This window comes from Vipera ursinii (genome assembly GCF_947247035.1).
Source record: "Vipera ursinii genome assembly, chromosome: 2".
NCBI classification, from domain to species: Eukaryota; Metazoa; Chordata; class Lepidosauria; order Squamata; family Viperidae; genus Vipera; species Vipera ursinii.
The window spans coordinates 192,689,645-192,716,549 of NC_139513.1; the positions used below are offsets into that span (position 1 = coordinate 192,689,645).

The 26,905-nt window shown below is 41.7% G+C and overlaps 1 protein-coding gene across 2 annotated transcripts in view; it reads left to right on the top strand.

The window, feature by feature from the left end:
• The first annotated feature begins 1,162 nt into the window (after window positions 1-1,162).
• The window catches only part of CLCN1 (chloride voltage-gated channel 1), a 63,492-nt gene continuing 37,749 nt past the window's right edge, over window positions 1,163-26,905 (top strand). For both annotated transcript variants that reach the window (XR_014491232.1, XM_083352840.1), the window contains exon 1: window positions 1,163-1,487. Coding sequence is in view for 1 of the 2 variants with exons in the window: in XM_083352840.1 (XP_083208966.1) it covers window positions 1,311-1,487 (177 nt within the window). In the remaining variant the exon portion in view is untranslated. The remainder of the gene's footprint in view (window positions 1,488-26,905) is intronic.

Here is a 26,905-nt window from a genome sequence, read left to right on the forward strand (position 1 = left end):
ACTGGTGGCCCCCAGGGGGAGGGCCTTCTCTGTGGGTGCTCCGGCATTATGGAACCAACTGCCGGTTGAGCTCCGGATGGCATCAGACCTCCGATCCTTCCGCCGCGGGCTGAAGACCCACTTATTTGAATTAGCTGGTCTGGCCTGATGGGGGAATATGGGTTTTTAATTGGTTTTTTAGTATTTTATTATTGTTGTATTTTAATTGGGCACTGGTTTAATTTACTTTTAACTTTTGTATCGTTATTTATATATGCCCTGTGAACCGCCCTGAGTCCCTTGGGAGAAGGGCGGTATAGAAATCAAATAAAACATAAAACAAACAAACAAGACAATAGGAGGAGGGAAAGGATTTGGAACTAAAGCTGGAAAAATGAAGTATTCATTTTATACATAGGCTTAGTTATAGAAGAGATGGGTGGCTGGAGATGTGTGCCCAAATTTGTACAGAAAAGATACTTTTTTTGAGGAAGGCATCTGGAGCAAGAATTTGAGAGGAGTCAGAAGACGTCTCCACATAAAAGGGACCCAGTCAGAATAGAATTGTTTGAAAATTCTCAAAAAAGCATCAGTGGCTGTCTGGGATTTATCGGGATGTGAGGGGAAAGAATGCTACATGGGCTTTGGAAGTAATTGCTACAAGCTTCTGCTGCCAGTATTACAGCTGGAGTAAGCAACCCAGGGCAGGGATTTATGCTTAAATTTGGAGTATTTAAAAGTAGGGAGCGCTTTAGGTGGCAGAGTTTGGGATGTATGTGAAGAGGGAATAATTCCTGTAGTCTTGCACTGTGTTATTACTTAGGTTTCAATAGTTGCTGCCTTCAGACAAGGCTGCTGAGGTAGAGAATTGCCAAGGAAGCCATTAGTCAGTTCCAAGTATGCTATGTAGGCTTACGTGCATCAAGAGCAGAAAGACCTCTGACATGAATATAAAGCTTGGCACATTTGAGTTCCACCGTGCTGACTCCTTCCCTGACTCTTGTCTTCTCCTCCCACCCCCACCCATTCCTTCAGGGTTCCCTCCTGTCACACCTGATATTCAATCCCGACCAAGTTAATGCCTCTTGCTCAGATCAGATGTGGCTTTGGAGGAGTCATGTGACAGAAGGAGGCTGCTATAAATATAATTAAACCTTGCAATCACTGCCCCAGATGCCTTTGGGGACAGGAAGAAAAGAAAGTGAGAAAGACGTAAGAAATAGGGAAGGAGAGGAGGGCCAAGAGGGGGAGACATGCCTTGGGCTGATCAGCTAGGGGGTCTTGGAGTTTCTTCTGCAGTGTCCTTGGTCCACCTCAGCAAAAGTTGAGCTATGGAGCATTCAGAGCTCAAGAAGGTTAAGACCCTGAAGGATACTACGCTGTGGGGTGGTGCCCCCCAGTATGACTACATCCATTATGACAATTGCACCAGTTATGGGATCCCATCTGAGGATAGTGGGACTGGAGATGATACGCACTACCAGGAGAAGGCCCTCAATCATATCCAGGTAGAGTGGAATATGGGGAGTATGGAAGGTATTCTGGATCAGATTGCTTAATTCCATATCAGTGAAGAGTTCAAAGTAAGGTATTAATATGTATATGTATATGTATATGTATATGTATATGTATATGTATATGTATATATATATGTATATGTATATGTATATGTATATGTATATGTATATGTATATGTATATGTATATGTATATGTATATGTACTGCTCAAAAAAATAAAGGGAACACAAGATAAGACATCCTACTATTAAATACAGTACATTGTATATATATATAGTGCCATGAGGATAATATAGAAAGAAACTTCAATATTTAATTCAGACCACGTTAATTCACACTTACCTTTTTAAAATTCTTTTTATTCCATTTATATCCCGCCCTTCTCCGAAGACTCAGGGCGGCTTACAAGCTTAGCAGTAGCCTTCATTCTATGTATATGCCTGCTTATTAGGGCTTTCACACACACCCCAAGCGGCATTATTACAAAGTCAGCTTAATTGCCCCCAACAATCTGGGTCCTACCTGGTATGACTAGCATTAAAAAAGTATTTAGGATGATGCATATCCTGTATTGAACTCTGAATAAATGTTCTATAATCTTGATGGTACCAGTGTATTATGCTTTGGGAAATGCTTTAATATGCATTGTGGTTGAAATATCCTCCCTGGAAGTTTTAAGAATTAGAGAGCAAAGAGAACGATTCTTTTCCCCCTGTGATACAGAAAGTCAGAGGCCTCTGTGTAGTACAGAGGGAAAAGGCAGGATTTTAATGCCTTTAAAGAAGTTCTATATTACACATAATGTTATCATATTTCAGATATATCCTAGAAGCTGCATGGATGCGTATATTTTATACCTGAAGATTTTGTTTCATTTGTTATATCTTTCTGTCTATTTGTCCTTGCATGCAGAGTATTGTTTCAATATTACAGTAGCCTCTCCAAAGCTGATAGTCCTTGACTTATGACTACAACAGAATTTCTGTTGTTAAGGAAGGCAGTTGTTAAGTGAGTCACCCCCAATTTTATGACAATTTATTGCCATGGTTGTTAAGCAAATCACTTGTCATTGTTAATAACATGGTTGTTAAGCGAATCTGGCTTCCACCCTTGATGTTATTTGTTGGAAGCCAGCTGGGAAAATCGCAAATGGTGATTACATGACCCCATGACACTGCAACCTTTATAAATATGTGGCAATTGTCAAGCACCTAAATTTTGAACACACGACTGTGGGGTTGCTGTGATGGTTGTAAGTGTGAGTACCCATTGCAAGTCACTTTTTCTAGTGCTGTTTTAACTTCAAATGTTCGCTAAATTAATGGATGTAAGTCAAGGACTACCTGTACTCTTGGAAAGCTTTGGACAATTCTCCAAAGAGTGTAGTTGGCCATAGCAATCAGAAATTATGAGAGCAGATCTGATATAGCTGGAAAAGTCTAGATTAAGAACACTTCTATTACAATAATCCTAAAACAGACTGGCTAAAAGCAGCCATCCAAAAGGCAAAAAGGGCTTTGTTTCATATTTTCAAAATCAACGCACTGTCCCTTGCAACGACATGATCCATACTGAAAGCTTGATTTTTGCAATAATTTTCATGGAGATGTTAAAAAGGGAATGCAATGCTGGTAAAAACTTGATCAGGGATATAGTATTTTAGACTTCTGGCCTTGAGTATATTTGGGCAAGAATCATTCTGTGGTTAAGCCTCATGTTCTGAGTGTATTGTGAGAATTAGTGTATTGTGCGAAAAGGACATTATGGATTAAAATAACCTTTGTAAATACTTATTTGTATGTATAAATCAGGGCCAATATCTGCATAATCTGGGGAATTGTTAATGTTCAACACATACATTTCTTTGACTATATGTCTTGGCAAACAATGTTGGACTCCTTGCAAGGACAGGGACATGAAATGATATTGAGAAATCCTGACAATGGACAATTATTAGTGAAATGTTTCCTCTTCACTCGTCTCAGACATCTTTCTAGGGTTTTCCTGTGTGTGTGTGTGTATTGATTTTTGACACTCCATAAATAATGCAAATTCAGCCATGGACCCTAGGGACCATAGTTGATATTAACAAGTTTACCTTTTCTCACCTAATTGAAAGGGATCAATTCTTCCTCTTGACTGGTTGATGTAAGGCACTATGTTGATACCCAAGTCTTTTCTATCTTCCTCAGAACCATGATAGAAGAACCCATGGTCCCTTGGGCTCATGTGAATATTTACACTGATTTGCCTCTTTGTAATGTCTGGCATAGTTCATTTATATATTGTCATCTATTTCACAGATTGGGCAATTGAAGCAAAACAAACAATAGAGCCTTAAAAACATTAAAAACCATTAAAATCATGAATGGGAGAGTCTCACATACAATACTGCCATATGTTTAGTCTAACTTGCCATGTGGCTTTATGTCATAATCCCCACAATCCTATGAGCAAACATGGCCAATGGACTGCTGCTGAGGAAGTAGCAACTTTAGCTGCAGTGGGGGAGATTCAAGCAACCAGAGAAAGCACTAATATCAAACTAGGTTAGTTTTAAGATGACTATTCATACAATTTAATTCCATATTGTTCAGAGAGAAAGAGTTTAAAATGAAGTTGCTGGTTCCTATTGTACATGGACATCTAAAATGGTCAATGCTCTGTTTACCTCAAGTGCTCCAACTACTAAAACTGGAGATGCAAGGTCCAGAGTGAGGGTGAAGTAAAGCTAAAAGAGCTGAAATATGGTGAGGAGAACAGTAGGAGCAACAGGGTAGAAGGCAGTGTGACATTAGTCACCCACTTTGCTTTTAGTGTTGATGTCATATTTATGGATATAAGAAACTTGCCTATTTGAATTTTGAGATTAAAGTCACAGAACACTACGTATTGCTAGGGTAAAATAAGCAATACAAGAGCGATGGTTTGATTAAAAAATGGGGGGAACCCAGGACAGAAATACCAAGAAACTCAGTGCAACTCATGACTAAGAGATTCCAGTGGAAGTTTTGCAAGAAGTGAGAAGCTTAGGTTTAGGATAGAAAACAAAATTGCTGATGAGCTGACCACATAGGACTGATTAGGGATATTTTTGTCATAGAACGCTCAGAACAGAGTTCCAGCACCTTTTTTGGATGGAAGCTTGTAGGGTAGGCAAGGCGGGTTGTATGACATGTGTGAGTTCCAGCACCTTTTTCTTTTACAAAAAAAGCACTGGGGATAGGTAAACGGGGCCTATGCCCCCTTCTCCCCTTTTTTCTCTTCCCTTTCATAGCTTTCTTAACTCTTATTTTTTTTAAAAAAAAATCATAACAATACAATAGGCACATACAACCAGCACAGACTTGCTCTTTGCCTAAATGGCCTGGTCCAAATGTATTTGTGAGAACACCAAATCTTGTTTCAGATGGACTTAAGATATGTGAACGGCTAATAGTATCAGTGACAAGCTTACCAGGCAACAGGGCACAATCTCTGGCTAAAAATTCTATGTTCAGCTCTTCTTATTTTTCTGCCCTGGGTTATGATTCATATTGAATTCATTATTGTAAGGTGGTGGGGAGGCTTGAGTGTTTGATGTGTGCACGCGTGTGTTTAAAACATGTGGAGAGACATTTCAGAGAGCCTTCATTTTCAAAAGGAGTGTAGCTTGGTGCCAGTTCATGCAGGACAAATAATGTGAGAGAGGTATGTGACCTTTATGCGCTGTTTTTTAACCTGCCCAAAGCACCAAGGTCCTGCATGCAACCATCTGCATTTGATCATCTCAGCGTGCTTTGGCTCAGGTATCTTCTTTACCCCCTTATCCTACAACGTCTTCCTTACCTTTCCACTTTGTCATGGTTTTTATTCCTTCAATTTGTTTTTTTTTGTTTCTTTTAATTTCCTCCAAGTATGATTTGAAACAGATTTGGGTGAATCATCTATTGGTGAGCTAACTAAAAGGAATCACTTCTTTGGAATGATATAGGATGTGGTGAGCATTAATTTAATAAATGTAGAATTGGATAAAAAAAATGATGTGATTTATTAGGATTCTCCAGTTTTTAACTCTCTTGCAGAAAACAAACTCTGAATTGCAAGATGGACTCAATCCCCAAATATTTTAAGGGTCCAGCAAGGCTCCTGCTTGTAAGATCATCATTAATTGTAGCCAAGACTAGACTCATGGGATTTCTTCTGATATAGCTCTCTTTTGTAGTTCTGTTTCCATAATGAAGGATGAAGGCTTGCTTTTGTCATGTTTTCAATTTATTTTGCTCAACAGTGTGGCTTCTCCCTAGTCGATGTTTACACCCTTCAGATATCTGAAGCGGTATCAAATTGCTTCTTAGTCATCATTTAGCCAGCTTCTTTAATCTTCCTTTTCATGTCGGGCTCCCCAGCTGCTCTCCAGCAATTTTTCAGGGCTTGTTTGGCCCTACGCCTGCCTCTTGGCACAGCAACATACTGGAAAAGTCCTCTTTCAGGTTTGTTGGTGTTAGAGCCTGCTTGGAGAGGAAAGAGCTACCCTAATGATGACTTTCTGTGTCCTCTGCTTTGGGGGCTGAATTAAAAGGTTTGCGGGGAGGGAGTAGAAGGAATACTTGTATTTTGCAAGATTTACTGTACATGTCAATATGCAATCATAAATAAATATAACAGATGTCCCAAAAAGCTATTTAACCCCATATGGTTTAAATGGATAACATTAACATTGACCACAAAGGAAATGTATTTTAAAAATATAGTGGCCCAGCTAGGGAGAAAGAGTTGTTGTGGTTTCAAGGGGAAACTGTATTTTATTCCAGATCTGGGAGCAGATTATTCAATTCTCAATGCTTTTCTTGTGTTGGGTTTATGGAATAAAGTAGATACTAACCATCCAGATTCTAACACTCTTTCTTCCAGTACAGGTAGTCTTCTTGACTTATGACCATTCATTTAATGATTACTCAAAATTACAACTAGGCTGAAAAAAGTGGCTTCTGACTTTTCCTCATACTTATAGCTATTGCAGCATCGTTGTCGTCACGTGATCAAAATTTGGGTCCTTCGCAACAACATGTATTTGTTTATGTATATGTTTATATTTATTGGACTTATATACCGCCCTTCTCCCGTAGGACTCAGGGCGGTTCACAAGGTATTTAAAATAACAATACAAATTGCAAAAGTTAAGAACAGTTAAAATAATTAAATTTAGTTCTTGAATAAAGTATAAAACCCCTGTTAAACTCCAATTAAAACCCAATTAAAATAAATTAAAATTAAAAATTCTCAGTCCTGGCCGGAAAGCTCAAAGAGCCAGGTCTTCAGGTCCCGGCGGAATGAACGAAGGTCAGGGGCAGTGATGGTTGCAGCATCCCGGGGTTACATGATCACTCTCTGCAACTTCCATGGATAAGCCAAACTTACTTAACAACGATGCAATTTGTTTAATGACCACAGAAATTTGTTTTTTTAAAAAACATTGTGACAAAAAAGGTTGTAAAATTGGGTGTGACTCACTTAACCACATTGCATAGTGACAGAATTTCTGATCTTAATTGCCGTTTTAAGACAAGTGTTGAGAACCTCCAAGATGCTAATTTGGGAGGGGGGAAGGCAGGAGATTTTTGTGTCATTTTTTTTAATCTTGAATGGCTCAGAGGCATGTGTTAGCACAGACATGTCAAACACAAGGCCCGGGGGCCGGATCCAGCCCATGAAGTGGTTTCATGTGGGCCGCGAAGCCATCCTGGAAACAGTGAGGGAACGGCCCCCACTGCCTTGAGCCTGGCCCAGAGACCCTCCTTCTGCCAGAGACCCTCAGATCTGTCCCACTCCTGCCCAGGACCCCATAGGCACCCTTGTTGCGAACGATGTAGAGCTGGCCATGCCCACCCAGTAGGCCATATGCAGTCTAGCCACGCCCACCCAGTAGGCCACATCCACCCTGGCCACACCCACCCGCCCCCCTGAGGGCAACCACAATGCTGATGCGGCCCTCAATGAAATCGAGTTTGACACCCCTGTGTTAGCAAGATGGGTAGCATAGAAATTTAATAAAGAAATAAATTTACATCCATTCATCTCATATGGGAGATTACACTCTTTCGGATTTTCTCATCTGATTCAGACAGTGGGCTGAACATTCTAACAATGTTCCATCAATTTCCTTGTCATATTCAGACCAATTTCTGCTGAGGTTCATGCTGGTGATGATCATCCTTCTGCACCGATTGGATCTTAAGAAAATTTATTCACTTTCTCACTGGCAGGTTTTGCAGGTTGTCTTCATTTCTGGTGCACTATTGTTTAGAAGATAGGCACCAAGACCCTAATCCAATGCATTGTCTCCCACTGAGTTCTTGGCTCCCTGTTTTCTGAGCTATGGAGCAGATCAGGAAGTAGTTCATTTGAAGACTCACAGTGAGACTGGTGAGACACGGGGAAAATCTGTTTATTGTGTTAATATGGCAGAAACGATGGTTAGGAAAGGTCATCCTAGTATCTAAGAATGACATACTTGCAAAGAATCCAAAGACCAAAGCACCCTGCTCACATTTGTTTCCATCTAACAGCAGTAACTGTGAGAGAGATCTAGGAGTCACTTAAGTTTGAGCCTGCAGTAAGCTTCAGCTTCCAAAAAAGCCAACGCAGTCCTAAGCTGTATCAAAAGAGGGATAATATCAAGATCACATGAAGTGCTAGTACTGCTTTACACTGTGTTAGTAAAACCATACTTGGAATACTGCCTCCAGTTTTGCCCACCACAATACAAAAAAGATGTTGAGACTCTAGAAAGAGTACAGAGAAGAGCAACAAAGGTGATTAGGGAACTGGAGACTAAAACTTATGAATGGTTGTGGGAACCGGCTATGTCTAGTCTAATGAAGAGTAGGACTAGGGGTGACATGATAGCAGTGTTCCAATATTTGAGGGGTTGTCACAGAGAGGAGGGGAGTCAGCTATTCTCCAAAGCACCTGAGGGGAAGACAAGAAGTAATTGATGGAAGCTTATCAAAGGTAGATCTAACCTAGAATTAAGGAGAAATTTCCTGTTAGTGAGAACAATTAATCAGTGGAACGGCTCGCCTCCAAAAGTTATCAGTGCTCCATCACTGGGGGTTTTTAAGAAGAGATTGGACAGCCATGTGTCCAGAATTGTATAGGGTCTTCTGCTTAAGCAGGGGTTGGACTAGAAGACCTGCGAGGCCTTTCCAACTCTGTTATTCTGTATTCTGTGTTAACAGTTATTGCTTTTGTTCTCTCCTGTGTTTTCTCTACTAATTTCTAGCAAGCCTAAGCCTTAAGTAAATGAAATATAGATTTGCCTGATGGGTGAGATGCATCTTTTCCCTAATTATTTCTTTTTAAAAGTTAATATTGTAAAATTCAATGCAAACTTATAGCATTAGTGTTAGATTTTTTATGATTCACAGTATTATGTGCTATGAAATCAGTGTTGACTATTAATGACCAGATTGCTAAGTCTTCTCCAGAACAGTCCATTCACTATCCGATCCTTCAGATCTTCCACACCTAATCTTAGGCAACAGCCCTTCAGATCTTTTTATGGTGCATTCATTGCTATTATAACTAAGTCCATCCGCCTTGCTGCCGGTTACCCTTATTCTCTTTCCTTCTATATTTTCCAAAACTATGGACTTCTCAAGAAACCTGCATCCAGAATATGATAACTGTCTGTCCTTGTGGTAAAATACAAGAGTGGTTTAACATTGCTTTCTCCTACATAGTATATACATTTTGCCATTGTCATTAAAGTATTTGCCTCCAGTATCTTCCTTCATGTCTTCAGTGACTCTGCTGGGAACGCATACTTTTGGCATATATTCCTAGTATTCTGTGCTCATCTCTCCCAGGAATGCTCCCTCTCATAATGAGGCCTCATAGCAGAACTTGAGGGCTTGGCGTTAATGCTCCTGATTTGCCACTCTTTGCCAGGACACTCAACTGTGCTCCTGCTATGACAATTTCCCACAGTTCTCTCTGCTAATGACTCTTCCACCCCCTGCAATCACCAGGAGAATGGGGAAAGAAGGAGAATGGTGCTGCAGTTGGTGTGTTCTCTTATTGACACTTTAGTCTAAGATATTACAACATCTCCTAGCAGCTCTCAGAAGACTAACCACAGAGAGCAATTGTTGGTACTTGGTACTTCAGCCTTATTGCAATCTGAGCAAAGCATAAAAAAGACACAAAAATGCTCTCATTCCATTTACCCAAGCCATCTTCATCCTTGTTCTGCTCTGGATTTCAGGACAACAGTTCTCATTGTTGTCGTCAGCAGTAGAAACGTCATCATAGATGCTTGCTTGTTTGAATTTTAAAGTCCTACAGCAGGGGTCCCCAACCTATGATCCGCGGCCCAGTACCGGAATAGCTGGCGAGCCCCACCCCACTCACAGTAGCACCACCGCACAGGCACTAGTGGCCCCATTTGCAAATGCACGGGGATGCTAGCACCGCCACCAGCGCCACTAGGGCCCTGTTTGTGCATGTGCGCAAGTGCCAGCATGTCCTCCATGAGTGCACATGGCCCACTTGCACATGCATGCACACACTAGTACTGCTATCGTATGTGCGCCCATTTGCACATGCACACACGGGGCCACTGCACACATATTCCCCTGGTATTCCCTTTCCTTCTAGGCAACCAAGCGAGAAAGGTTGGGGAACTCTGTCCTACAGCATTTTAATTTCTTGTAAGATTATGGTTTGTTGCACAGTCAGCCTGATGTTTTTAATTACCATTCCCACAGACCTGGATGATGATGATGATGATTGTATACACAACAGTGTGAAATCACAGCTGCCAGTTCTTTAGGGGGTGTTGGCCTTCATATGCATTGAGTTCTTCTCAAGAACCTACTGCAGGATGTTGTAATGTATGTTGCAGTGCAGTATATGAGCAGATGCAAGTAGTATGGCCTTTTGTAATTGACAGGTGGAGATTTTATCAATGTGCAAATTTTAACCTGATCATTTTCAACTACTTTTTCAACTATACATTCCCGTCAATTTTTCATTTCTGGCACATGATAATTTTTATAGATGTTCCAATGAATAATTTTGATGGCTGTGTTATGTCATTGTTTCTAAACTTTGTATGATCTTCTTGCATAAGCTGAGTATATTATCAACTATTTCTTCCGCTTCTGTGCACTACCTACTCTTTCAATCATTTGAAGATTTTTTAAATTCTGGCCTTGATTGAATTAGTTCAAATAGCTTGCTCTTGAGCAGCCATAATCATAGACTCCCACCCCAGTGAACTCTGGAGAAAATGTACTTCCTATGATTATCTGTTCACCAACAGGAGGAATTTCTTCTGAACATAGAAGAAGACTTCCTATAGCTGTCTGTCCACCGAGCAGATTTTCTAATGTAAGGTTGTTAGGACAATCTCTCCTGCTGTTTCTAGAACTCAGGAAGGCTTGTAATGAAATTAGTGACTGACTCAGATAATCAGGTCCTAAGCTATTTAGACTTTTAAAAGTTAAATTTATCATTTTAAATGCAGATCTTTTAACAAGGGAATAATGTGGTCTTTGTATTTTGAGCAGTGTGGTGTTTAGTGGTGAAGAGACTGGGATCCCATTTGGAAAGTTGAGAGTTCAATCTTAGGTAGTGGCAGATGTTCATCTCTTAGGATGTGGCATCAGGAAGGGCATCCGGCCAGTAAATGCTCAGCTTCATCCAGTCGCCCCAACTCTACCCTGAATTAAGGGATGACCAGGTTGTAAAAAGGGAGGTTTTTAAAAAATGTGTCCTTGTATTATGTACCAGTTAATATTCCATCTCTTGTGTTTTACACCAGCTGACCTTTCTGGGCACTCTTCAAGTGTAGTCCAAATACCACACTTTGCAGTAGTCAAGTCAGGATGTAACCAAGGTATAATTAACAGCTTCCAGGTCCAATCAGCATGAATGGTTGCAGTTGGGACATATTTATGTAAATGGGCTCCTTGCTATTTGGGCATTCAAAGATAATTGGGGGTCAAAGAGCACTCCTGCAGTGTGTGTTTGCTTTTGTGGAGAAGTGCAACTCCATACAACCAGAATTTGGTCCTCCCTTAGTTTTGTCTCTGGTGTAGGGGTAGGCAACCTCGGCTCTTTTATGACTCATGGACTTCAACTCCCAGAATTTCTGAGTCAGCATGAGTCATAAAAGAGCCGAGGTTGCCTACCCCTGCTCTAGTGTCATCTGTCAATTATTTCTTTCATGCTTTGAGGAATGCAACTCTCCATTTTAAAACTTTGTTCATGTCTGTTTTTGAATGAATGAACCTTTATTGTCAAAGTACAACCATGTATACATTGAGATTAGCTGAGCCTCCCTTCGTGCTCCCACCCCCAAACTCACAGTGACAACAAACCCTCCATCTTATTACACCATGTGAACTAATTGCACCACACACCAGCCTCGCAAGTCAATTCTGCATAAAGTTTATAAAAATTATTTCCCGTTCAAAAGCCTAACAGCCCACGGATAAAAGCTGTTTTTCAGCCTGTTGGTGCAGCTGGCTATACTCCTATATCTCCTACCTGATGGTAGGAGAGTAAAGAGATACCGTCCAGCCTGGTTTGAACAGGACCGGAAAGAGATGCATTGTATTAGTTTGTGAATGTTCTAAAGTTCTTTGAACCTATTTTTTTTAAAATGATCAAATCGTAGGATAAAAAAAAGATGAACTACACTATTGAAAGTAGAGAAGAAAAATTATAGGGAAGGATTGTTTTTTTTTAAAATCAAAATAATTCAACAGTGAAAGAAACTCACTACAGCAGGAGTGTCAAACTCAATTTCATTGAGGGCCACATCAGCATTGCGGTTGCCCTCCGGGGGCCGGGTGGGTATGGCCTGGGTGGGCGTGGCCTACTGGGTGGGCGTGGCTAGAGTGCGTATGGCCTACTGGGTGGGCATGGCCAGCTCTACATCGTTCGCATCAAGGATGCCTATGGGGGCCTGGGCAGGAGTGGGACAGATCTGAGGGTCTCTGGCAGAAGGAGGGTCTCTGGGCCAGGGCCAAGGCAGTGGGGGCCGTTCCCTCACTGTTTCCAGGATGGCTTCGTGGGCCGCATGAAACCACTTCGCGGGCTGCATCCGGCCCCCGGGCCTTGTGTTTGACATGTCTGCACTACAGCATGCAGAATGTTTTTTTAATGGGCATATACGTTCAAAGAGGCTCATATTTTATGGCAGCTTTGTCCATCCTGGCACCTTTTGATTATTGGGGGTACAATGACAGAATACCCAACCACACCTGGTAGGCATCAGATCTTGGCAGCATCAGCCTTTGGCTCAAGGAAGTCCTAATTAAGAAAATCTGAGGCAATACTTCTGTGGAGCCTTTAAGAGGAGGCACAACTGATGCACAGGATATAATGCTCAAGTAAGCTGTATTCAGATGGAAAGGAACGAACTTATTTTCAGATGTGTTCACACTCATAAATGGCCAGCTGGTTTTTATGTGGGCTTCTTCCTTGATGGATGATTCTTGGCAGCTGGTGCCCAGAGGCATTCAGGGAAATGAAAATGACAGGCACTTGAAGTGTTGCCTAGTAATTAATTTGGCAGCATGTCCAAGTCATTCATTAAACACAATAAAAACAATAAACCATAACTAGCTCAAGAGAAGCACAGAGAAGAGATTTTCATGGGCAACAGATTAAATGGACACACTGTAGATATTACATGGAACACATGCAAAGACAAGATTATTTCTTACTCTACATTGTGAAGGTGCCCACAAGCATGATCTCAGGGTGGCTCAGTCAGGGAAGTGATGAGTTTCAGCACCTTGGATGTTTCATACAGAAAACATAGTCTGATAACAACTGGTGCTCAATGGGGTCCTTGTTATTACTTGAACTAGACAATCACATCTTGATTCCATTTTCATTCTGAGGAATTGAAACCCTCAATTTCAATTTGTTCATTGTTGATGCTAATTGATAGTCATTTGTATGTGTGAGGTTCCTAAATATAAAAGAGATTAAATTAACTCAAGTTGCAGCATTTGAGATTTTTTTTAAAAATCCCATTTATATCCCGCCCTTCTCCGAAGACTCAGGGCGGCTTACAATCTAAAGCACAATGTGCTTAGCAATAGCCTTCATTCTATGTATATACCTGCTTATATACCTGCTTATTCGCCCCCCCCAGCGGCATTTTTACAAAGTCAGCTTATTGCCCCCAACATTCTGGGTCCTCATTTTACCTACCTCGGAAGGATGGAAGGCTGAGTCAACCTTTTTTTTTTTCATTGAAAAGTTTTAACATACAATTTTTCTTTAAAAATCCCCCCTCCCCCTCCCTTCTCCCTCCCCCCCTACCTCTCCCCCCTCCCCCTCCCCCCCGACTTCCCAGAGCTAAATACAAGGTATATATAAAAAAACAATCATAAACAACCATATACTAACAACTATAAACTCTAAAATCCATCACTCTCTAGCTTATATAGGATAAAACAAACCTTAATAATTTTAAATATATATAAAGAAACTAAGATAGAAAAAGAAAAAAAGAAAGAAGACTTATTCAAATGCTACATGAAACTTCTTAACCCTATACTTGTTCTGGATAAACTCAATCCATTTTCTCCATTCCATAATATAGCGTTCTTGCGAGTGATCTTTCAAATAGGCCGAAATCTTCGCCATCTCTGCCAGGTCGGAAACCTTTAAAGTCCACTCTTCTATGGTCGGCAGTTCCTCTTTCTTCCAATACTGACCTATGGAAGGCCGAGTCAACCTTGAGCCTGGTGGGATGTGAACCTGCACTAATTGCAGGCAGCTGGTGTTACTTAAGGAGGCATTAGCCCACTGCTCCACCAAGATTCCTAGCTGGATGTCAGTGGCCCAAATTAGGTCCTACTCTGGAGCAGTATTAGGACCTAGAATTTCTACTAGAGGTTTCCACTCTTCTTGGTGTAGGTTGGTGGTTGCTGATAAAGACTGGTGTCAGGAAAAAATAATTCAGAATGGGACAGATGTCCACAGAACTTCAGCTGAGGTGGTGGGAATGCTTGTTAATAATGTTTTTTTTCCTAAACAAATAATTGAATCACAACAAAATATGAAGTTATTTTCGTGCATGATACATTCTCAAGAAGAAGTTGACATTCATTCACAAGTGGCATAATTCTAAACAAATAACCGTTTTTTGGCTCAGATAAAAAGAAATAGTAAACCAATGAAATTAAAAGCAGAAAAATCTCCAAAAATCACAATTGGAAAGCATAGATGTCATATTTTGATTAAGAATATTCTTCAAGGGCCAGACAGCGCACAAAGTCTCAGGTCTCCCTGGGATTCTCTGCAGGAACAGCAGCAAAAGCAGCTGTTTCTGCTGTGGCTGCCGTTTCTTGTTCTGCTGATCCAGGCATTGCCCATTCTCCTCCCTCCTTAGGGCCTTGGAGAGCATGTGTGTCCAGGGAGCAAGAAGATTTCAATGTGTCGAAGGTGTGAATTCTTAAGATCTTGGGATACGCATCAGTAGAGGAAGATGAATTTCAAGTGAGCATTCAGTAACCCAGACATGTCAAACACAAGGCCCGGGGGCCAGATCAGGTCCGCAAAGTGGTTTCATGCGGCCCGCGAAGCCATCCTAGAAACAGTGAGGGAACGGCCCCCACTGCCTTGGCCCTGGCCCAGAGACCCTCCTTCTGCCAGAGACCCTCAGATCTGTCCCACTCCTGCCCAGGCCCCCATAGGCACCCTTGATGTGAACGATGTAGAGCTGGCCGCACCCACCCAGTAGGCCATACGCACTCTAGCCACGCCCACCCAGTAGGCCACGCCCACCCTGGCCATACCCACCCGGCCCCCTGAGGGCAACCGCAATGCTGATGCGGCCCTCAATGAAATTGAGTTTGACACCCCTGAGTAACCTATCCTGGATTACTGAAGGGCATGTGATCAAGGCCTGGGTATTCTCAAACAAATTCCCCAATCCTCATGGAGAGAAGAAAGATATCACCAGACAGAAATTTACTTGGCCACAAGTTGTATCTGTTATTAAAAACAACAACAACAGTAAAGTGGGGTAGAACATTCTTGACCCAAGATGCTGCTTCAAGGAAGACTAAAAAATAGATACAGTCTCCCTTGATTTGAGTTGAGACTCCACCAGGTACCTTGACCCATCCATTTTGCTTTGTGGAATGACATAGAAGTAGCTTGCCATTGTCTTTTTTTCAACTTTCCAACCTGGTCCACAGCCTCATGTGGTTCCTATTTTCACCTGTGCTGCAAGCTGTGCTAAGCATCTTTTCTTATCTCTGCAAAAGGTAAATGAAAGGAAAGTGCGGATAGGACATCAAAGCCTTCTTTTCCTATAGAAGGCATCTCTGTTGCCGTATTTCTCTCTTTTTATTTCATTTCATTTAAGGCACTGTTTCTCAACTTTAGCAGCTTGAAGATATGTGGACTTCAACCTACTGACTGAGGAATTCTGGGAGTTGAAGTTCCTCACATTTCCATGCTGCCAAGGCTGAGTCACACTGCCATAGGAGGTAGACTGACTATTACAGAGTTGGAGCTGAATCCGTTGGTTGTGAGTTGAAGGAAGCTGGACTATTTTTTCCAAAGAAAAACCAGTCTACATTGAAATGCTTTTATTGATTTTTCAACCAGTTAAAATCTCACTTTCATCCAAGGAGTTAAAGGTGTAAGACCCAGGGCGCCTCTGGGTCTCCAAAAGGAGGGGTGGGGTTGTGGATCCCCATGACGATTGGGAATGGCAATAGGTGGTTGTACCTATTGTACCATCAACATTTGGGAGCGCCCCCCCGCTATCTTCAAGAGGTGGCGCGCTCCGACCCCCCGGATCTACCCCGTATTCCCGGGAGCGGGGATGAGCAGACCCCTGAGCTCAGGCTGGTGTACCTTAATACCAGATCGGTAGTTAACAAGGCTCCCCTTATCCGAGAGCTGGTTGAGGAGGAGCATGCCGATCTGGCTTGCATTACTGAGACCTGGTTGGGCCCAGAGGGAGGTGTCCCTCTGACTGATCTTTGCCCGCCAGGTTTCCGTGTGCTTCACCAGCCCCGGGCTCAGGGAAGGGGTGGGGGTGTTGCGACCAGGTGGTTCCGTCCCAGGTGCCTAATGGACCCTGAACGGTTCCAGGCGGTGCTTGGATCTGTGCCTGCCATCTTCGCTCACAGCCCGGTCAATGCCTTAGTGGAAGCCTGGGAAAGGGCAGCAGCGGAGGCACTCGACCGCATTGTTCCCATGCGGCTCCTGACCCGGCGCAGATCCTGGCAGGCACCATGGTTCTCCATGGAGCTCCAGGAGATGAAGCGTCGGAGACAGAGCCTAGAGAGCTGTTGGAGGTCTAGCCGGTCTGAGTCTGGTCGATTGCGACTAAGAACCTTCACGAGGTCTTATCTCGCAGCGATGGAGGCAGCGAAGTCCAGCTACTTTGCTGCCCTCATCGCGTCCGCTGATAATCGCCCGGCCGCCCTGTTTGGGGTGACTTACTCCCTCCTGAACCAGGAGGTGAGGGAGGCACCCCTGCAGGGTTCTGCCGAAGAATTTATCTGGCGGATACAATCGCTCAGATTCGGGCCGGATTGGAGTCCGACTGGGCAGAGTCTGACGACAGGGAATCGAGCGGTCTTGGGAATATTATTTGGGAAGAATTCGATCCTGTGACTCCAGAAGAAGTGGACAGGATCATGGGGAGGCTGAGTTCCACCACCTGTTTACTGGACCCGTGCCCCTCCTGGCTGGTTTATGCAGCGCAGGAGGGGACATAAGGCTGGCTCCAGGCAGTAACAACTGCTTCTTTGAGAGAGGGCAGCTTCCCCACCGCCTTGAAGGAGGCGGTGGTGAGGCCCCTCCTCAAGAAGCCTGCCCTGGACCCGGCTATTTTAAATAACTATCGTCCAGTCTCCAACCTTCGCTTTTTAGCGAAGGTTGTTGAGAGTGTGGTGGCTCATCAGCTTCCTCTGTTCCTGGAGGAAGCGGATTATCTGGACCCCTACCAATCGGGCTTTAGGCCCGGGTACAGCACGGAGACAGCATTGGTCGTACTGATGAATGATCTCTGGCGGGCTCGGGACAGGGGTTGCTCCTCTGTCCTAGTCCTATTAGACCTCTGAGCGGCTTTTGATACCATCGACCATGGTATCTTACAGGAGGTTGGGAGTGGGTGGCACTGTTTTACAGTGGTTCTCCTCCTACCTTCTGGGTCATTCGCAGTCGGTGTTGACAGTGGGACAGAGGTCGGCCTCGAGGCCTCTTGTTTGTGGAGTCCCTCAGGGGTCGGTCCTCTCGCCTCTCCTGTTCAACATCTATATGAAGCCGCTGGGCGAGATCATTCGTGGTTTTGGGGTGGGGTATCATCAGTATGCTGATGATACCCAGCTTTTTATTTCCACCCCAGATCAACTCAGTGATGCCCTCTCCATGATGTCCCGTTGCCTGGAGGCAATGAGGGTCTGGATGGGGAGGAACAGGCTTCATCTAAATCCTGACAAGACCGAGTGGCTGTGCGTACCAGCATCTCGGGTTGTCCATTCTATTCCATCTTTATCTATAGGGGGTGAGGTGTTACCCCCCGTAGATAGGGCTCGCAACTTGGGCGTCCTCCTTGATTCACAGCTCAATTTTGAAGATCATATAGGAGCTGTGACCAGGGGGGCTTTTGCCCAGGTTCGCCTGGTGCGCCAGTTGCGGCCCTATTTGGACCGGGACGCCTTACACACTCATGTGCTCGTGACCTCTCGGATAGACTACTGCAACGCTCTCTACATGGGGCTGCCCTTGAATACTACTCGGAGGCTCCAGCTGGTGCAGAATGCAGCCACGCGAGTTGTGATGGGGGTTTCCCGATACTCCCATGTAACACCTCTGCTGCATTGGCTTCCAGTTGTTTTCCGAGTGAGATTCAAGGTGCTGGTGATGACCTATAAAGCCCTAAATGGCATGGGTCCAGGTTATTTACGGGAGCACCTTTTGCCGGCGTTAACCTCCCATCGTCCTGTGCGCTCCCACAGAGAGGGCCTCCTCAGGGTGCCATCGGTCAAGGAATGTCGACTGGTGGCCCCCAGGGGGAGAGCATTCTCTGTGGGCGCGCCTGCCCTCTGGAATCAGCTTCCGGTTGAGCTCCGGATGGCTCCCGACCTTCCCTTGTTTCGCCGCGACCTGAAGACTTGGTTGTTTGAACAGGCCAGCCTGGACTGAGGGATTGGATTTTAGTGTTTAAATTTTAAAAAAAATTAAATTTTAGATTGTATTTATTACTTAGGGTTTTTGATTTAATCTTATTTTAATTTTTATACCTTGCGTGTTGTTAGCATTTTACACCTGTACACCGCCCCGAGTCCTTGGAGAGGGGCGGTATATAAATCTAATAAAATAAATAAATAAACTTGTGGCTGCAAAATAAATTGAATTATGTTTGAGAGACATTTCAGTTTCCCTCCCCCCTTATTATAAGGCATCCACAAAAAGAGCAATTTCAATGGAGGAATGGTGGATTGTGGAGCTTTCCCCCTATATTTTCTATGGGTCATTTCATTTTGCAGCGGTTTCTTTCCTGCAGAATAACAGATCCAAGATTCCTTTATTCTTCCCATTAAATCATTGACTGATTGATTTGTGGGAAAGGCAGCTCTGCCTGCAGTGAGACTGCTTTGAGTTGTTTACTAATTTAAAGGGTGACACCAACCTCTTAAATTGTATCCAGTAGGTAACTGGCAGTCAAAGCAGAGTTTTCAATACAATAATCATGTAGTCTCTGTAGTTTACATTAGTAGAAAGCCTAGCCATTGTGTTTTGTAGAAGCTGTAATTTCTGAAGAATTTTCAAGGGCAGCCACACATAAAGTTTATGGAAATGGGCCAGACATGCTGTAACCAAGTCCTGGATAACTGCTACAAAGTCTGAGTGGCTCAGGAATGATTGCCATTTGCATTCTACCTGGAGTTGCATGGAGATGTTCCTCACAATAGCTATCATTGGCTGAACCATTGGCAGGTGGGGTTCAGGAAGCACTCCCACATTATGAACCCGCTGTTTCCCAAAACAGACTTCACCTTAATACCCCCGTCAGGGATTTTCTTTACTGACAGTATCTCCAACATGTCTGGACTTAGTTTCAGATTGTCCTATCTCATCCGGTCTATTATTGAACTAGTATAAAATTTTCGGAGATTGATTGCTTCCTTGGAATTAGATGGTGGGAGCAGTATAGCTGGGTGCTACCAGCATACTGATGAAATCCCTCTCTAAAGCTCTGGATGATCTTTATCTTAGTAGTTTCAGGTAGATGTCAAATAGCATAGAAACAAGAGAGAAACCTTTGGGTCAATGACCTAGGTATTGAATTGTCCTCCCCCATAACCTCCTCAGGCCCATACCAGTAGGTCAGAGCAGAATAGGACCCCACCTCAAAATAGGATTCTGAGTCTCAACACTCTCTGAAGGCCTAAAAAATAGTAACTGAAAAGCCAATAAGAAGTCCAGGAGAATGTAAAACCTCTGTGGAAAGAGTTGCTTCAATAACTGAGTGAATTGTCCCAACTCTCTTCAAACTCAAGACATAGCTACTAGAATTCCATGTTCTCCACCAACCTTCTCAAAATCTGTTGCTATATAAAAGCTGATGTCTTCTCTTCCCACAAAGAGTTTTATGTATATAAGTGTTATGATAAGGGGAAAATGCTACTTTTGATTGTTTAAAGACATTGCATTTGATTGTTCTATATTTCAGCCTGTATCGTATGTTGCATAATGTATGGTACCCTATCACTTGCTTCCACATCTAAACATGACTGGCATATTTTAATATGAATTTCATTCTTTTCTGAAAAAAACACCCCTATACAAATAGTGAGTTGTCCTATGTCATAATTTCCAAAACAGGCAATGATCCTTTCCTGCTGATAGATGAGGGAACAGGTTATACTATGAAGAACAGCTACAACCACATCAGCAAAGACTTTGAAAATTTCGGAGGGAAGACAGTAGGGTTTATCCTTCCTTCCATTCAATGAAAGAAGTTTGGAAATGGAAATAATAGTAATTCTAGTGGTCAATTATCATTATGCAAATAGCACTGAAGAGACGGGTGGGATTCCTAGGACCATGACCTGAGTTGTCAAGATGGCAGACTGCTGATGTACAGCTGATACAATGTGTACCACAAAAGTATGGCAAGGTTCATTGGAAGAGCTTTCCATTGAAATTTGGTTTGGGACGAGAACCAAAACCCAGAAGTAAGGAGCTCATATAAAATCTTCTATCTACACTATGGAAAGTGTGAGTGTTGTTAGTATGGAAAATAAATAGTATGGGAAATAAATAGAATGAAGGAAAAACATCTAACTAATATCATATGTATTATCTAACTAATAGCATACATATGTACTGTATATTGTATGTATAATATATATTTTAGTTTGAGGGCAGGCATCAGAATTTCATTTTTTAATGTGTGCCAGTGTGTTCACAGAAAAAAGTGACCATAAAAAGTTTCAAATAGCTTATGAATAATCTTTAGCAATTAAAAAGATGTGTTATTATAGTTATTATAGTTTTGTTATAAGGGAGTTAAAGAGTGGAAGGTTTGTTAATGTTTTAATAGATATTTAGCATATGTTTGTATAAGATTGTTATACATAATACCCTGTATTCTGCTTTGGGAAGTCGGGGGGGCGGGGAGGGAAGGGGGGAGGGGTGATGGGGAGGGGGGTTCAATTTATATGTTTCTTAAACTTTGTAAAACTTTTCAATAAAAAAAGTTATCTTATCTTCTTATCTGATCTAGATTTAAATAATCACCTTATAGATAAGATAGGCAGCATATAAATTTAATAAATAATTAAAATATTAATTTTTTTAGACCTGGTAGGATGATGTCCATAGCTAGAATATAACAACTGAAAGATTCAGACTTGTTCAAAACAAATAGAAGCAACAGAAGTTGCACCACATATTTAAAAAAATACTGTTGTTGGTGTCTACAATATTGTAATCTCAGCTAGGCAAATGATGTTAATAATGCCTTCTGAAATCATATTGCAAATCTGTCAAAGAGCCATGAAATTGCAAGGATGCAGAAATGCAGTACGCTAAGATTTTGCCAAGCCTGGTCCTTCTAGCAAATTCCAGAGTTGTCTTTCTGATACTGTTCCACTTTAGAGGGTTAAGGAAGGTGGCGAGATAGGCAACACATAAATTTAAGAAATAATTTATTAACAGGGAGGATTTAATTGAGGAAACAGAAACAGTAACAATGTGATGAAGTGTCCACATACTCCTGGTCTTGATTTCAAGGAAAACTAAAACTGAGGGTAGTCATACACAGATCTTGGAATCCAAAAGTAGATGGCCATAAATCCAGAAAGTAATCACAAGTAGAAACATAGTAAGGTAAAGGTTCCCCTGCACATGTGTGCTAGTCGTTTCCAACTCTAGGGGCCAGTGCTCATCTCCGTTTCAAAGCCGAAGAGCCAGCGCTTGTCTGAGGACGTCTCTGTGGTCATGTGGCCGGCATGACTAGAAGCCAAAGGCGCACGGAACGCTGTTACTTTCCCACCGTAGTGGTCCCTATTTTTCTACTTGCATTTTTACGTGCTTTCGAACTGCTAGGTTGGCAGAAGCTGGGACGAGTAACAGGCGCTCACTCTGTTACGCGGCACTCGGGATTCTACCCGCCAAACTGCTGACCTTCTGATCGACAAGCTCAGCGTCCTAAGCCACTGAGCCACCGTGTCCCTTATAAGTAGAAACATATGTGATAGGAAAAGCTAATGGAAAAAAGAGCTCAAGGTGGTTAAAAAAAAATCCCCAAGGGTGGTAAAAGTACAATTGTAAACAATTCCTTTAAGGAAGAAAAATGGAGAATTGCTGGAAGCTACATGACAACCCAAAAAACATTGTGAAGATCTGAAAACAAAAAATATACACAGGGAGGGAATCTGAAAGAGGGCAGCCCACAAAGGAAGAGTGCAGTCAGGTAACACAGAATTAGAAAATTGGAGTCAGGAAAGTGAAAGGGCAGAATGAATTGAGATTATTTGAAGGATGCTAAGAATAACAAAAATGGTTTCTTTAGGCATCTTCAAAGGGGAAAAAAAGAATCAGAATATCAGCTGCTCAATAAAGATGGCAAAACACTAACAGGTAACAAGAAAAGGCAGAGTGTAATGGGAATGACCTTGGGAGACCTGGCTAAATACCAATCAGACAACTGAGACAAAATCCCACAACTGCATAGTGGATGGAGAAAGAGGGTCAGGAGGAATCCTGTCATAATGGGCTGTAAAGGTGATGGTGGGAAAATTATACTTTTAGCCTTGCAAGACTGATGTCAATCTTACCAGGTAGACCATACAGGAAACAAAGCTAGATACGCTATTGTATTATAAAGCTCCAATAAAATGGAATGAGCTTAATTTATTTAGCTAACCAACCAATATTTATCTTATGCCACTTTCCAATATATATTTAACAAATTTCTCTCTTTTTCTCTTCCCCCTAACTCTCTTAGGATAGCGGTATAACTGTAATTGTAGTATAACTGTCCATATACTATAGAATGGGCATATTAAGGAAGTCACTGTCTTCTCTACAAATGCAATTAATTTCAATAATTGATTTCCATATGGTTATTTGCTTGAGTTTGTAAAGTGAACTTGTTAACTCATTTACATATTAATACCTCAAATTAATTCTTTTCCATGCAATGCGAATTTGAATGCCTCCCCATTATTTGTCAGGGCATGTTTTTTTTTGTATAGATTTTATTAGTTTTTATAGGGTTAGGAATAGGGTGGGGTCAGGGTTGGGGTTAGGATTTGGGTTAGGAATAGGGTTAGGGTTGGGGTTGGGGGTTTTCCAAATAGCATTCTCAATATTTAGCGAACAGCATAATGTCTGGGTTCATGTGTTTAACAAACAATAATAGATAATAGTTATCATAAACAATATGTTAATTAATCACTCAATAGCCTTCTTCTTGCTAATATATATTCAAAATTACATATCACATTCCTTTCTCTCTAACTCATTTTTCTAGCCATTGATAGAAATTATCCCATGTTCTAGAGTACACTGAGTCTTCTTTCTCTTTAATCTTTAAAGTGAAGCTATCCATTTCTGCATACTCTAGAATTTTCTTAATTAGTGCTTTTTCAGCTGGTAAATTTTCATTTTACTAATGTTGGGCAAATACAATTCTTGCTGCCATTAATACATGTCGTATTAAATATCTGCAATCTTTCTTATAATTAGCTCCTATTATTCCTAACAAAAATAATTCTGATTTAAAAGTCTATTTGTTTTTTAGTCATTTTCTCCAACCATAAATGTATTTTAACCCAAAATCTTTTTGCTTTAGGGCATGTCCACCAGATATGATCATAAGTACCTGGTCTTTGTTTTCATTTCCAAAAGTTGTTTGAAGTATTTTTAAACATGTTTGCTAATCTCACTGTTGTCATATGCCATCTGTAAAACATTTTATATAAGTTTTCTTTATATGGCACTGCTTTAGTTAATTTAATATTTCCTTCCCATAACTTTTGCCAATCTTCTATTTCTATATTATATCCAAAGTTCTTTGACTATGTTAACATTCTTTCTTTTACTTGTTCTTCCTCCATCTTTAAGTTTAACAGAAATATTGTTGTTGTTGTTGTTGTTAGCTGCGAAGTCGTGTCCGACCCATCGCGACCCTATGGACAATGTTCCTCCAGGCCTTCCTGTCCTCTACCATCTTCTGGAGTCCATTTAAGCTCACGCCTACTACTTCAGTGACTCACATCCAGCCACCTCATTCTCTGTCGTCCCCTTCTTCTATTGCCCTCGATCTTTCCCAGCATTAGGCTTTTCTCCAGTGAGTCTTTCCTTCTCATTAGGTGGCCAAAGTATTTGAGTTTTAGCTTCAGGATCTGGCCTTCTAAAGAGCAGTCGGGATTGATCTCCTCTAGGACTGACCGGTTTGATCGCTTTGCAGTCCAAGGGACTCGCAGGAGTCTTCTCCAGCACCATAGTTCAAAGGCCTCAATTCTTTGGCGCTCAGCCTTTCTTATGGTCCAACTTTCACTGCCATACATTGCAACTGGGAAGACCATAGCCTTGACTATACGCACTTTTGTTGACAGGGTGATGTCTCTGCTTTTTAGTGTGCTGTCTAGATTTGCCATGGCTTTCCTCCCCAGGAGCAAGCGTCTTTTAATTTCTTGGCTACAGTCCCCATCTGCAGTGATCTTGGAGCCCAGGAAAATAAAATCTGTCACTACCTCCATTTCTTCCCCATCTATTTGCCAGGAATTGAGAGGGCCAGATGCCATGATCTTGGTTTTCTTAATGTTAAGTTTCAACCCAAGTTTTGCACTCTCCTTCTTCACCCGCAACAAGAGGCTCTTTAGTTCTTCTTCACTTTCTGCCATTAGAGTGGTATCATCTGCGTATCTTAGGTTGTTGATATTTCTTCCGGCAATCTTAATTCCAACTTTTGATTCATCTAGCCCTGCCTTTCTCATGATGTGCTCTGCATATAAGTTAAATAGGCAGGGCGACAGTATACAGCCTTGCCGGACTCCTTTCCCAATTTTGAACCAATCAGTGGTTCCATGTCCAGTTCTCACTGTTGCTTCTTGACCCGCATATAGGTTTCTCAAGAGACAAATAAGATGGTCTGGTACTCCCATCTCTTTAAGAACTTGCCACAGTTTGTTATGATCCACACAATCAAAGGCTTTAGCATAGTCAATGAAGCAGAAGTAGATGTTTTTCTGGAATTCCCTAGCTTTCTCCATGATCCAGCGTTTGTTGGCAATTTGATCTCTAGTTCCTCTGCCTCTTCGAAATCCTGCCTGTACTTCTGGTAGTTCTCGATCCACATACTGCTGAAGTCTAGCTTGTAGGATTTTAAGCATGACTTTACTAGCATGAGAAATGAGTGCAATGGTGCGATAGTTTGAACATTCTTTGGCACTGCCTTTCTTTGGAATTGGAATGTAAACTGATCTTTTCCAATCCTGTGGCCACTGTTGAGTTTTCCAAATTTGCTGGCAAATTGAGTGTAGCACTTTTACTGCATTGTCTTTTAAGATTTTGAATAGCTCAGCTGGAATACTGTCACCTCCACTAGCTTTGTTGTTGCTCAGCTTTTCTAAGGCCCACTTCACTTCACATTCTAGGATGTCTGGCTCGAGGTCAGTGAACACCTCATTGTGATTATCTGGGACGTTAAGCTCATTCTTGTATATTTCTTCTGTGTAATTTTGCCACCTCTTCTTAATCTCTTCTGCCTCTGTTAGGTCCCTGCCATTTTGGTCCCTTATCATGCCCATTTTTGCATTAAACGTTCCCTTCATCTCTCCAATTTTCTTGAAAAGATCTCTGGTCCTCCCTATTCTATTGTTTTCTTCTATTTCTTTGCACTGTTCATTTAAGAAGGCATTCTTATCTCTTCTAGCTATTCTCTGGAATTCTGCATTCAATTGGGCATATCTATGTTTTTCTCCCTTGCCTTTCGCTTCCCTCCTTTCCTCAGCTATTTGCAAAGCTTCCTCAGACAGCCATTTTGCTTTCTTGCATTTCTTTTTCTTTGGGATGGTTTTGGTTGCTACCTGTTGTACAATGTCGCGAACCTCTGTCCATAGTTCTTCAGGCACTCTGTCTATCAGATCTAATTCCTTAAATCTATTTGTCACCTCTACTGTATATTCAACAGGGATATGATTCAATTCATACCTGAGTGGCCTAGTGCTTTTCCCTACTTTCTTCAGTTTAAGCCTAAACTTTGCAAGGAGAAGCTCATGGTCTGAGCCACAGTCAGCTCCTGGTCTTGTTTTTACTGCTTTTCATCTTTTTTTAGCAGTATCTGATCAAATTCTGTCTGTTCTTTATAAAATCCCATTGTTTTAACATCTTTTTCATATCTCGTTTGAATTTGCAGATATGGCCACCATGCTAGATCAATACCTTGTTCTTATAAATCTTGTCTGCCTTTCAATTTTCCTTCATTGTCCAAAATATCTTTATAAGTCACAACTTTATCATAGTTGATTAAATTTGGGTAAGCAAAAGCTTTCATTATTGAAAGCCATTCAGGTATCTTAATATAAATTTTTTCTTTTTTTTTTCCCATTCTGAAAGAAGTGCATTCCTTATAAAATGGTTTTGAAAGTATCTATGTATTTTATTCTTCCGATACCACAGAAAGACATGCCAACCAATTTGTAGGTCATGCCCCTCTAGGTACAATACTCCTTTATCTCTAAGCATTATCCATTCTTTAAGCCATGTTTAAATAGTTGCTTGTATTCAGTTCATCAAAAAAGGCTTTTCCCACTCTTACAGGAATCGTTTGAAATAAAAAGAGTATTTTTGGTAAGATATTCATTTTCACTGTTCTTCTTGGTTATCAATTGCATCTTTTTGCTGTCTGCATGCT